General features: G+C 40.1%; 1 protein-coding gene across 1 annotated transcript in view; it reads left to right on the forward strand.

The window, feature by feature from the left end:
- The window catches only part of LOC133616019 (solute carrier family 35 member E2A-like), a 17,671-nt gene extending 3,503 nt beyond the window's left edge, over positions 1-14,168 (forward strand). Inside the window, exons 3-9 of the mRNA XM_061975004.1 lie at positions 3,901-4,036; positions 4,184-4,311; positions 9,892-10,012; positions 10,089-10,142; positions 10,210-10,282; positions 10,534-10,679; positions 13,057-14,168. Of these exons, the coding sequence (XP_061830988.1) occupies positions 3,901-4,036; positions 4,184-4,311; positions 9,892-10,012; positions 10,089-10,142; positions 10,210-10,282; positions 10,534-10,679; positions 13,057-13,279 (881 nt within the window). The 3' untranslated portion in view covers positions 13,280-14,168. The remainder of the gene's footprint in view (positions 1-3,900; positions 4,037-4,183; positions 4,312-9,891; positions 10,013-10,088; positions 10,143-10,209; positions 10,283-10,533; positions 10,680-13,056) is intronic.
- Positions 14,169-14,579: the final 411 nt, after the last annotated feature.

The raw sequence follows: 14,579 nt of genomic DNA on the forward strand, positions 1-14,579 counted from the left end.
TGGCAAGCTGTCTATACAAGTTGTAGAGGGCGCTAAAGGCAGTGCCATCATAGCACGCCCTTATTATTGTTGTTTGGGTGAAAATCAGCAGACTTTCGAGAGAATAGTTGCTCTGAAATTCGGGAGTCTCCCGGAAAAATTGGGAGGGTTGCTGTTGTCAAGCGGCATTCATATAAAACTCGCGGGCCGCACTAACATGAAATTTTCATATTAAGGTGCGGGCCGCGTGTCTGAGACCCCTGTTTTATACGTAGCACAAAGCAAAAAAAAAACTTTGTATGCAGTGCTATTTAATTTTAGGTTTCAAAAGAGTTTTGTGGCTCCCATTGTTTTCTTTATTTTGTTAAACGGGTCAAAATGGCTCTTTGAGTGGTAAAGGTTGCCGACCCATGGTTTAAGCTCTCGGCAATAAGAAATATCCAAAGCCTCTCAAGTTATGAGCCTGCACTCGTCTTATAAAAAAAATGTTGTAGATTAGGCGGCAATAATTTATTTAAATGCTTTATATAAGATTATTAATGTATTATATTTAACAAGGTCATCAAATTTGAGCAACTTTGATTGCATAAACAGATTATGAGTATGTTCTAAATAACCAACGTTGTGAATGATCCGCACTGCTCTTTTCTGTAATATGATCAGAGGATGAATTGTGTTGTGGTAAGTATTCCCCCATACTTCAACACAGTATGTAAGGTATGGGAGTACCAAAGTGCAGTATAGAGTACAGCGTGCATTTTCATTGAGGTATAGTTGTGTTTTGTTTATAATTGAGAGGCTTTTGGAGATTGTTGTTTTAATGTGTCTGACATTAAAACAAAAATCTCCAAAAGCCTCTCAATTATAAGTCATGTTGCCATGACTCCCTGTACAAGCAACACTGTAATATGTATTAACATTACATTTTGAAATAAACTCTTCACGAAGAACAAGTAAGTTTAAAGCGTCCGCCTTTTAGACATCTTGAGCGTTCCAAGCCTAAACAGACTCGGTCAAGGCGCACCGTCAAGATATTTGAAGCCAAAGAGGCTGAACATCAATTTGTGAGGTATTTACATAAAAGTTAAATTGTGAGTGTCAGAGGCAGATATTTACATATATCCGAATTTTAGTGTTACATATTTTCTTTCATAGTCATATTTGAAAACAGCTCGTGTTTTCCATTTATTCTCTTTCTGTTTCTCTGCAAGTAAACTGTGTGTGTTAACCTTGAATTCTTTGGAATGTGTTTTGACTAGAGAGAGGAGAGAGGAGAGAGGGTTTTGGGGTCGGAAAGACAGACCATTTTGGCGGCGCGATAGAATGTTCTATGCTGGACTGGTCTCAAATGTATATCTGCAAAGCTTTGCCAATATATTACAAAATACCTATTCTGTCTCTGGTGGTTTTTCAACTCAGCTTTAAGTGTCGTAAAAAGCTTGGGAGCGACTTGTGACTTGAATTCCCTGGGAGGAACAACTGGTCCAAAACGCAACATGAGTTAACGTTTCTGAAAAACTGCATTTTCCAAACCTATGAAAGCATGTCCACTTCAGAGGACACTGCGTCTTAGAAAGTAAAAGTTGAAAGACACTAAACTGTACTTTATTGTTTTACACTTGTTTGTTGGTCCCTTTAAAAACGCTTTTTTAAATATTTGTTTGGAACATTGGATTTTCCTGCATTTTTTGCAATATTAAGCATGATTAGAACATTCAAGCATTATGTTTGTGTTTAATTACAGTATGTTTGTTTAATCCTAAACATTCCTGCCACTCCATTTTACACAGAATAATATTTTTAAAGTCTTATTTTTTTTTACATTCACCACAATAATATTGTACTATGGCACTAATACTGTGATATGGTATTGTGAGATGTTGATACCGTTACATCCCTAGTGCTAACTGTTAGCATTTTCAGCATTCATGTGCAATTTCTACTGAAATTGCATTTTTGAGTTACTATTATTAGTTATAATGAATCAGAACAGTACCATTTGACAATGAGTTCTGACTATGTGCTTTTATTGTCATGTAGTGCCTACTTTTATGTCTGTGTGGTATAAAAGGAGTACAACAGTTTCCATTTTTTGTTGGAACCCTGTGCTTTGAGCATAAGGTTACTAGGAACATTTTAAAATTCATAAAAGCACAAGTTGCCTTTTATGTTTTTGAAAAAAAATAAGACCCAAAAGATTGCAACTATTGCTGCAACTTTCACGAATTCGGGCATTTTAGGCTAATCACAATCACACAAAAAAAAATCAAGCGTAATCCTGGAGGGACTGGGTAACGTCGTAAGTAGGAAATAATCGATTTTTGCATCGCAATTCGGACATGGACAATTATAAAATCGTTTCGTAAAAATGTCGATAATTGATTGATTTATTGTAAATAAAGTAATGCAAACAGTTCTAAAATTTGTCTGACTGCAGTGAGCCACCTCACTGAGAGATCCGACTAGCTCCTTTATTACAGGGCACGTATGTTCCAGTTTCGCACACATTTCCATGTATTTAATAAATGTGATGGCTTATTTACTGAAACAAAAATAAATGTAAAACTGCATCAATATACATAAATTAAAGATGCATCAATAATCGATTTTTAATCCAATCGTAGCTCCTGAATCATAATCATAGCCAAATTGTGAGGTGTCCAAAGATTCCCACCGCTAGTCATAACATTTACATTTCAATATTCCTCTAATACAAGTGTAAGAATAAGTTGATAAAGACTACACACAGCAAATGTTGCAGTGTACTTTTCGTTTAGGAAACAAAAGACAACTCACAAAGACTTGATCAACAATCTGCTATATAAAACCAATACAATGATAACATGGGTTATGCCTAGAGATGTCCGATAATGGCTTTTTTGCCGATATCCGATACTGTCCAACTCTTAATTACAGATTCCGATATCAACCGATACCGATATATACAGTCGTGGAATTAACACATTATTATGCCTAATTTTGTTGTGATGCCCCGCTGGATGCATTAAACAATGTAACAAGGTTTTCCAAAATAAATCAACTCAAGGTATGGAAAAAAATGCCAACATGGCACTGCCATATTTATTATTGAAGTCACAAAGTGCATTATTTTTTTTAACATGCCTCAAAACAGCAGCTTGGAATTTGGGACATGCTCTCCCTGAGAGAGCATGAGGAGGTTGAGGTGGGCGAGGTTAGGGGGGCGGGGTTGAGGTGGGTGGGGGGTCGGGAGGTAGAGGGTAGCGGGGGGTGTATATTGTAGCTTCCGGGAAGAGTTAGTGCTGTAAGGGGTTCTGGGTATTTGTTCTGTTGTGTTTATGTTGTGTTACGGTGCGGATGTTCTCTCGTAATGTGTTTGTCATTCTTGTTTGGTGTGGGTTCACAGTGTGGCGCATATTTGTAACAGTGTTAAAGTTGTTTGTACGGCCACCCTCAGTGTGACCTGTATGGCTGTTGACCAAGTATGCATTGCATTGTGAAAAGCCGTAGATATCATGTGACTGGGCAGGCACGCAAAGGCAGTGCCTTTAAGGTCTATTGGCGCTCTGTACCTCTCCCTACGTGCGTGTGCACAGTGGTGTTGTAAAAAGTCATACATTTTACTTTTTGAAACCGATACCGATAATTTTGAAACCGATACTGATCATTTCCGATATTACATTTTAAAGCATTTATCGGCCAATAATATCGGCAGTCCGATATTATCGGACATCCCTAGTTATGCCAAATCTAATACCGTTACAATAACGCACAAAAAGCCAAATTACTCACAATACTTCAATCTCTGTTGATTCCATGACGGAATTTCATGTTAAACATTTTGGTGCGACATTCGAGGCAAAATCCGCATGGAGCTTTGAACTGTATATAGAAATAGATGCCATGATATCATGTTTTTTTCCCCCCATTCGTCTTTGTCAGGTGCTGTGCAGATGCTCTCCACCACCATCATTGGCTTCCTCAAGATGTTCGTGCCCTGCTGCCTTTACCAGCACAAGTCCAGGAACGAGTTCCCCCCCAACTTCATCATGATTATGCTCTTTGTTGGACTCATGAGGTAAGACTTTCCCCCAAGACTGGTTATGCACAGTCTTACGACATAGGACTACGCTACTTCTGCATTCATTAACAGGAAGCAGGTAAATACAACTGCCCAAGTTTCTTGTCCAATCCGGTGGTGACAAGCTTTGTGTCGCATCACCAGGTTCACTACGGTGGTTTTGGGCTTGGTGAGCCTGAAGAACGTGGCGGTGTCCTTTGCAGAGACGGTGAAGAGCTCTGCGCCCATCTTTACTGTCATCATGTCCAGGTTGATTCTCGGAGAGTACACAGGTACATAAATCACCCAATATTAAAGGGGAACTTTAATACAAACCCCGTTTCCATATGAGTTGGGAAATTGTGTTAGATGTAAATATAAACGGAATACAATGATTTGCAAATCCTTTTCAACCCATATTCAATTGAATGCACTACAAAGACAAGATATTTGATGTTCAAACTCATAAACTTTATTTTTTTTTTTGCAAATAATAATTACTTAGAATTTCATGGCTGCAACACGTGCCAAAGTAGTTGGGAAAGGGCATGTTCACCACTGTGTTACATGGCCTTTCCTTTTAACAACACTCAGTAAACGTTTGGGAACTGAGGAGACACATTTTTTAAGCTTCTCAGGTGGAATTCTTTCCCATTCTTGCTTGATGTACAGCTTAAGTTGTTCAACAGTCCGGGGATCTCCGTTGTGGTATTTTAGGCTTCATAATGCGCCACACATTTTCAATGGGAGACAGGTCTGGACTACAGGCAGGCCAGTCTAGTACCCGCACTCTTTTACTATGAAGCCACGTTGATGTGATGTAACACGTGGCTTGGCATTGTCTTGCTGAAATAAGCAGGGGCGTCCATGGTAACGTTGCTTGGATGGCAACATATGTTGCTCCAAAACCTGTACAGTATGTACCTTTCAGCATTAATGGCGCCTTCACAGATGTGTAAGTTACCCATGTCTTGGGCACTAATACACACCCATACCATCACAGATGCTGGCTTTTCAACTTTGCGCCTATAACAATCCGGATGGTTCTTTTCCTCTTTGGTCCGGAGGACACGACGTCCACAGTTTCCAAAAACAATTTGAAATGTGGACTCGTCAGACCACAGAACACTTTTTCACTTTGTATCAGTCCATCTTAGATGAGCTCAGGCCCAGCGAAGCCGACAGCGTTTCTGGGTGTTGTTGATAAACAGTTTTTGCCTTGCATAGCAGAGTTTTAACTTGCACTTGCAGATGTAGCGACAAACTGTAGTTACTGACAGTGGGTTTCTGAAGTGTTCCTGAGCCCATGTGGTGATATCCTTTACACACTGATGTCGCTTGTTGATGCAGTACAGCCTGAGGGATCAAAGGTCACGGGCTTAGCTGCTTACGTGCAGTGATTTCTCCCGATTCTCTGAACCCTTTGATGATATTACGGACCGTAGGTGGTGAAATCCCTAAATTCCTTGCAATAGCTGGTTGAGAAAGGTTTTTCTTAAACTGTTCAACAATTTGCTCACGTATTTGTTGACAAAGTGGTGACCCTCGCCCCATCCTTGTTTGTGAATGACTGAGCATTTCATGGAATCTACTTTTATACCCAATCATGGCACCCACCTGTTCCCAATTTGCCTGTTCACCTGTGGGATGTTCCAAATAAGTGTTTGATGAGCATTCCTCAACTTTATCAGTATTTATTGCCACTTTTCCCAACTTCTTTGTCACGTGTTGCTGGCATCAAATTCTAAAGTGAATGATTATTTGCAAAAAAAAAAAAGTTTATCAGTTTGAACATCAAATATGTTGTCTTTGTAGCATATTCAACTGAATATGGGTTGAAAATGATTTGCAAATCATTGTATTCCGTTTATATTTACATCTAACACAATTTCCCAACTCATATGGAAACAGGGTTTGTAGAAACTTTCCAAAAATTGTCATTATTGACTTCATTTTAACAGAAAATCTTATGATACATTTAACATATGCTTGCTATTGCACTCAAAGATCAATTTACAAGTTTGTATATTACATATTTGATTTTGATTTGATTTTTGTTAATGATCCCCGTTAGCTGGTTGCCACAACAACCCACTAGTCTTCCTGAGGTCCACAAACTCAATACAACTACAAGTAAAAGCATATAATTATAACTACACAATACAGAAACAAATAAAAGCATCAACAAGCAAACAATTTACAGTCACAGAATAATAATTACCATATAAATGTAACTACACAATACATGGCAGACCATATTATATTGTCTGCCATCTCAGGGCATTCAATCAATCGCCACTGGACTGTTGCGGCTATAAGTTTGATGTCACAGATGAACAACTTCTCGTTTTATGGCCACAGCCTTCTATTATCCAGGTGAGAGGCATGATTTATAATCGAGAGTTAACTTTCAACATCTTCCGAGGCGATCGTGATGCAGCAGCTCAGTATGTCAATACATCAAGACTATAGCTGCACAAGCTCGCTCTTTGGTCACGGCGTGGGCTAAACATATTTTGCCTGCGTTAGCAGCGAGCGCTTTTAATAACAATATCTCTTATGCTTGATTAATAATCAGGTTACGAGATGTAAACAAAGTATTGTTGCCGTTTTTCGGATGCATTTTTAAAGTGATTTAGGGGCAGAATTGCTTACTCCCACTTAGGGATGTCCCGATCCGATATTTGGATCGGATCGGCCGCCGATATTTGCCAAAAAATGCGTATCGGCAAGGCATGGGAAAATGCAGATCCAGATCCAGTTTAAAAAAAAACTCTGGTCCGTGTTTTCTAACGCACAGATTTAAATAATACATTCCACTTTTTTGCTGCTCCCTAATTTCCGTTCTGCATTTTCCAGCACACCTTCAACACATCTACAGGTCTGTGGATTCTCACACAGTTGCTTTTAGCTGCTGGCATTACACGACAGGCTCTTCTCACTCTTTCCTGTGTCTCCCTCTCACAGATAGCAAGCGCACCTTCTTACACACGTCACATACTGTCACGTCATATGTCACATACGTATACGTCCTCCCCGAGCAGAGAGGTAGCAGCATGGCTAACGTTAGCTGTGATGCTAGCGCAGCCGTGTGACCAACGTTCCCTCTAAGGTGCGCCTGTGCAATTGCGCACTGATCAATCGTCCTCTGCGCATAGCAATTATATGCCACGCACAAAGTCAAATAAAAAAATAAGTGCATAACAATTTTTGACACACGGACACGACAGAGAAAACAGTTTTCGTCATCATTGTTCAAATATTGTAACGTCTGTCGAGACGCTTATCTCCATTCGGTGCCACACGTCCACACCATCAAAATGCCGAGGCAAACATTTCCAGATCAACACCGTATGAAAAAAATAGTGATTTTTTTAGTTGTGATTTCCTTCTCTGCATGAAAGTTTAAAAGTAGCATATATTAATGCAGTATGAAGAAGAATGTTTTAATGTAGACATGTAAGCCTTGAAAGAACATTTTGAAAATCAAGACTACATTTCCTGCAAATGAGTGCATTTCTACCCTATATTTTAACTTTAGATTTATTCTCATATCAAACTCTTTTGGCTGTCTTTTTGACACTTACATCCGGCGCCCCCCTCCACACCCTGGATTATAAATAATGTAAATAATTCAATGTGATTATCTTGTGTGATGACTGTATTATGATGATAGTATATATCTGATAGTATATATCTGTATCATGAATCAATTTAACTGGACCCCGACTTAAACAAGTTGAAAAACTTATTGGGGTGTTACCATTTAGTGGTCAATTGTAGGGAATATGTACTTCACTGTGCAACCTACTAATAACAGTCTCAATCAATCAATCAAAACACATAGAATCATCATACTGTTGTGATTATATGCATCAAGTGTTCATTCAAGGCTAAGGCAAAATATCGAGATATATATCGTGTATCGCGATATGGCCTTAAAATATCGCAATACTAAAAAAAGGCCATATCGCCCAGCCCTAGTTTCAATGATGCCATTTCTGTTTGTCATGTATAATTTTGTCTATTTTGTGTTTATCCTTGAATAAACAGGTCAGTTTCTTGTTACCAACCATTGTGTATTATTCAAACTTCCCTAATTCAGCTGGCTAGTTGTTATCAAAAGTACTAAAACCCTTTTCAACATGATTCTGACAACTAAGTAGGCTAAATAACTTTAAACTTTAATACATGCTCGGATAGGCCAGTATCGGTCAGTATCGGTATCGGATCGGATGTGCAAAAACAATATCGGTATCGGATCGGAAGTGCAAAAACCTGGATCGGGACATCCCTACTCCCACTATCGGCATTGTTAGCCAGTTATTACAAATTAAAATGCAAACAAATAAAAAAACATGTTCTTGTCTTTCATAAAGACTGTGAATGACAGGCAATAATAAAATAAAAAAGTGCAGTTCCCCTTTAAGTTAATGGGGAGAAAGCTGCGTAGCCAGAATATGAGCCATTGTCCATCTTATTGAACTTAAAGGGGAACATTATCACAATTTCAGAAGGGTTAAAACCATTAAAAATCAGTTCCCAGTGGCTTATTTTATCTTTCGAAGTTTTTTTCAAAATTTTACCCATCACGCAATATCCCTAAAAAAAGCTTCAAAGTGCCTGATTTTAACCATCGTTATAAACACCCGTCCATTTTCCTGTGACGTCACACAGTGATGCCAATACAAACAAACATACAGGAAAGAACAGCAAGCTATAGCGACATTAGCTCGGATTCAGACTCGGATTTCAGCGGCTTAAGCGATTCAACAGATTACGCATGTATTGAAACGGATGGTTGTAGTGTGGAGGCAGGTAGCGAAAACGAAATTGAAGAAGAAACTGAAGCTTTTGAGCCATATCGGTTTGAACCGTATGCAAGCGAAACCGACGAAAACGACACGACAGCTAGCGACACGGGAGAAAGCGAGAAACGAATTCGACGATCGCCTTCTAACCAACGATTGGTATGTGTTTGTTTGGCATTAAAGGAAACTAACAACTATGAACTAGGTTTACAGCATATGAAATACATTTGGCAACAACATGCACTTTGAGAGTGCAGACAGCCCATTTCAGGCGCGCTAAGAACATATATTTTTCCACGCTTTCAGCACTCAGGTTAACCATACCTAAATAGACACAAAATACTGCATTACACAACACTACCCGAATGTACTCGAATGATTGAAAAAAATAAATGTTTTTAAGCTAAATTATTGGTAAACACAGTTTATGTATAATAATTTACGTAAAACCGCGAGTAATGAATAAAGTTTTCATCAATTAATATATTCTGTAGACATACCCTCATCCGCTCTCTTTTACTGAAAGCTGATCTGTCCAGTTTTGGAGTTGATGTCAGCATCTGCTTTGAGTGTCGCAGGATATCCACACATTCTTGCCATCGCTGTCGTAGCATAGCTTTCGTCGGTAAAGTGTGCGGAACAAACGACTGACCACTTCGTCGGCTTTCCCCACAGCCTCGTATTTTGAACAAATTTCGTCCAATTTCTTGCCACTTTCGCATCTTTGGGCCACTGGTGCAACTTGAATCCGTCCCTGTTCGTGTCGTTACACCCTCCGACAACACACCGACGAAAGTGAGAAAATGGCGGATTGCTTCCCGAGGACGTCACCGCTCCGAGAGCGAATAATAGAAAGGCATTTAATTCGCCAGAATTCACCCATTTAGAGTTCAGAAATCGGTTAAAAAAATATATGGTCTTTTTTCTGCAACATCAAGGTATATATTGACGCTTACATAGGTCTGGTGATAATGTTCCCTTTTAAGCACATGGGACAATAGGGTCTTAATTGGATTACTAATTGCACTCAGTTCACCTCTTCCATCAATACTCCCCCTACAGGCCTGTGGGTGAACCTCTCCTTGTTCCCCGTCATGGCGGGCCTGGCCCTCTGCACGGCCACAGAGCTCAGCTTCAACTTGCTTGGTTTTTCCGCCGCCCTCTCCACCAACATTATGGACTGGTACGACTAGCCCCACTCACCCACCACCACTGCACTGTATTTTACGGCATGCTACTTGACTGAACTCTCTTACCAGTTTACAGAATGTGTTCTCCAAGAAACTGCTGAGTGGCGACACCTACAGGTTCAGGTAAAAACTCAATCTAGCCATTTACAACTCAAATTCTACTTTGTTGATTTGAATTCACCCGTCACAGCCCTCCAGAACTACAGTTTTACACAAGCGCAGCAGCAATCATCATGCTCATCCCAGCATGGATTTTTCTCTTGGTAGGTCCACTTAACTATTTCTAAGTGTTGAATAAAACATCTCACTTGCTAATAACTTCACCACATACACCTTACACTAATGTTTATTTCATATAATTCTATATTATATGCTGTATTTACACAAGTATTGTCATTCTTTAGTTGGAAGCTGCAACCCCCAGACTTAATGGCTAAATGAGTTGCGCCTTCTGAAGAAAATAACCTTTCTATCCAAACTCAGAATATTGTCTGATGTTTGTCTTGTTTTCCAGGAAACTCCAATGACTGAGAAGAGTGGACAGAGCTTCACTTTCAGTCGAGACATCGTCTTGCTGCTGCTCTTTAACGGCGGCCTCTTCCACCTGCAGAGCGTCACCGCCTACGCTCTCATGGGACGCATTTCTCCCGTTACTTTCAGGTAGCGTACAACTCTATTTTGATCACTATTAATTGTCCAGGCATTGTTTGAGGTGGCGATGGACATAATCATGGATTGATTGGTTAAAGGGGAAGTGCACTTGTTTTGGAATTTTGCCTATTGTTCACAATCGTTATGAAAGACATGACGACGGATTAATTTTTTTATTTAATGCATTCTAACTCGTAAATAAACTTAAATAAAAGTCAGCTTACAACAGCGCCATGGATAGGTCCTGTATTCCATCGATAAATAACCATACAAAAACTGCCACAATACTTCATTTACCGTATTTTTCGGAGTATAAGTCGCACCGGAGTATAAGTCGCACCTGCCGAAAATGCATAATAAAAAAGGAAAAAAACATATATAAGTGGCACTGGAGCCCAGCCAAACTATGAAAAAAACTGCGACTTATAGTCCGAAAAATACGGTACATTTCCTGACATGAATATTACCAAGTATTTGTGGTATTGTGGCCCGAACACGTAAAGGATTGACGGATTGATTGAAACAAACAAAAAAAGAGAACGTTGTAATGCGTTTTTGAAATTAATGCGACACATATGCTTAAAATGATCAAAATACGTAAATATGAAATGTTATTATAAATGTGCCCGTTACTATATTACAAAATCCGTTTCCATATGAGTTGGGAAATTGTGTTAGATGTAAATATAAACGGAATACAATGATTTGCAAATCATTTTCAACCCATATTCAGTTGAATATGCTACAAAGACAACATATTTGATCACGTTTTTTTTTTGCAAATAATCATTAACTTTAGAATTTGATGCCAGCAACACGTGACAAAGAAGTTGGGAAAGGTGGCAATAAATACTGATAAAGTTGAGGAATGCTCATCAAACACTTATTTGGAACATCCCACAGGTGAACAGGCAAATTGGGAACAGGTGGGTGCCATGATTGGGTATAAAAGTAGATTCCATGAAATGCTCAGTCATTCACAAGCAAGGATGGGGCGAGGGTCACCACTTTGTCAACAAATGCGTGAGCAAATTGTTGAACAGTTTAAGAAAAACCTTTCTCAACCAGCTATTGCAAGGAATTTAGGGATTTCACCATCTACACTCCGTAATATCATCAAAGGGTTCAGAGAATCTGGAGAAATCACTGCACGTAAGCAGCTAAGCCCGTGACCTTCAATCCCTCAGGTTGTACTGCATCAACAAGCGACATCAGTGTGTAAAGGATATCACCACATGGGCTCAGGAACACTTCAGAAACCACTGTCAGTAACTACAGTTGGTCGCTACATCTGTAAGTGCAAGTTAAAACTCTCCTATGCAAGGCGAAAACCGTTTATCAACAACACCCAGAAACGCCGTCGGCTTCGCTGGGCCTGAGCTCATCTAAGATGGACTGATACAAAGTGGAAAAGTGTTCTGTGGTCTGACGAGTCCACATTTCAAATTGTTTTTGGAAACTGTGGACGACGTGTCCTCCGGACCAAAGAGGAAAAGAACCATCCGGATTGTTATAGGCGCAAAGTTGAAAAGCCAGCATCTGTGATGGTATGGGGGTGTATTAGTGCCCAAGACATGGGTAACTTACACATCTGTGAAGGCGCCATTAATGCTGAAAGGTACATACAGGTTTTGGAGCAACATATGTTGCCATCCAAGCAACGTTGCCATGGACGCCCCTGCTTATTTCAGCAAGACAATGCCAAGCCACGTGTTACATCAACGTGGTTTCATAGTAAAAGAGTGCGGGTACTAGACTGGCCTGCCTGTAGTCCAGACCTGTCTCCCATTGAAAATGTGTGGCGCATTATGAAGCCTAAAATACCACAACGGAGACCCCCGGACTGTTGAACAACTTAAGCTGTACATCAAGCAAGAATGGGAAAGAATTCCACCTGAGAAGCTTAAAAAATGTGTCTCCTCAGTTCCCAAACGTTTACTGAGTGTTGTTAAAAGGAAAGGCCATGTAACACAGTGGTGAACATACCCTTTCCCAACTACTTTGAATTTCATTGCTGCAACACGTGCCAAAGTTAATTATTATTTGAAAAAAAAAAAAAAAGTTTATGAGTTTGAACATCAAATATCTTGTCTTTGTTGTGCATTCAACTGAATATGGGTTGAAAAGGATTTGCAAATCATTGTATTCCGTTTATATTTACATCTAGTACAATTTCCCAACTCATATGGAAACGGGGTTTGTACATACAGTACCGATAAGAAAGAACTGATCATTTTGGTCACGATAACCGTGACATGAAATGTTCGTAGCGCTTCAAACTGAACTTTTATGCGACATTTTTGGGGTCAAATTCCGCAGCTGGAGTGCGACGGATGTACATGTATCGATCAATGGCGACAAGTTCTAACCCTCGTCTCTCCTTCAGCGTCGCTAGCACGGTCAAGCACGCCATGTCCGTCTGGCTGAGCGTCATCGTGTTCAGCAACCAGATCACCCTGCTCAGCGCCACGGGCACCGTCCTCGTGTTCATCGGGGTCTTCTTGTACACCAAAGCCCGGCAGGCCCAAAGGGAGCGCTTGCAGGCCATGGCTGCTCAACAGAACTACAAACAACTAGCACAGGACCAACAAGACCCTCCGTCTCACTAAAGACTTGAAACGGAATCAAAAGCTGAGGATCCATGCACACTTTCCAGTAATTCCACTAACTTGTGTATTTACGTGACAGACATTTTCTCCATTCAGTCAGGGAAGAGGACCTTCGAGCCTCTTTCTTTTGCTTCGACGACCACTAAAAATGGAGAAGCTCAGGGCGTTCGTCTTCTTAAGAAGAGACTTGACCAGCTAATCTCATCTGTGGTCCAACAGCTGCCGAATGTACGCCAGCGGTTTGACGTTGGCGCCTTACAGGCGAGTCTTAAAGCTACGCACACACACAAGGTTCTCCTGTCAAAACACTAGACGTTGAGCACTATGACACATTTTTAGAAGACTTGTCTTAAAAAAACATATTTCTGTATTCTGGGAATGCTTGTCCTCAAACCCCTTTTTCCCAGTGCATGCTGGGATTTAAGCTGAAACGTTTGCGTGAGCGATGTGTCTGGTGCAACTTTCCAAGTAGCCGTGCACAAAATACTCCGACACAAGGATCTACAAAATGTGTCCTTTTTTATAAAGTGTCTCACGCATGAAAATACACCATACGGGCAAAAGTATTGAGACACCTGGCCACTACACATGCAGGGACTATTTCTTCTTTTGTACTCCTTTAAACTCTAAAACGGGTCAATTATACGGACATGCTCACACTTTTGCAGCGTCTCCTGTGAGGTCCCTAAGAGAGGGCCTGCTTAAAATGTCTTTGTTAATCCATTAAGAGGCGTTTCTCACTACTTTTGTTCATTTAAATCCATTTTAAGGACGCAAGAAGGTGGTGACTGAGCACACGTGCTGTTTTCATTCTTTCATACCAAACATTTGAGCGTCACATGCTGCACCAAAGGCACCTTAACAACCAATAAAGCATTGAATTATTTCATTATGTATCTATTATCACCACAAGCGGAGCTTTTCTTTTCTTTTTGCACTTTGCAGTGTTTCAAAAGACAGTATATTTTACTTGTATTGTCATGCCTTTTTTTTCCATCCATCCATCCATTTTCTACCGCTTGTCCCTTTTGGGGTCGCCGGAGCCTATCTCAGCTGCACATGGGCGGAAGGCGGGGTACACCCTGGACAAGTCACCACCTCATGGCAGGGCCAACACAGAGAGACAGACAACATTCACACTCACATTCACACACGAGGGCCAATTTAGTGTTGCCAATCAACCCATGCCTTTTTTTTCCTCCCTCAAAACATATTTGTATAATTTATAACCCCTCCATGTTTGTTTTTTCATTTCATCATAGTCTTTTTGTTTTTCTTTTAATTCTGCCTTAAGCAAAGG

The sequence above is a fragment of the Nerophis lumbriciformis genome, linkage group LG01 (assembly GCF_033978685.3).
Source record: "Nerophis lumbriciformis linkage group LG01, RoL_Nlum_v2.1, whole genome shotgun sequence".
Lineage (NCBI taxonomy): Eukaryota > Metazoa > Chordata > Actinopteri > Syngnathiformes > Syngnathidae > Nerophis > Nerophis lumbriciformis.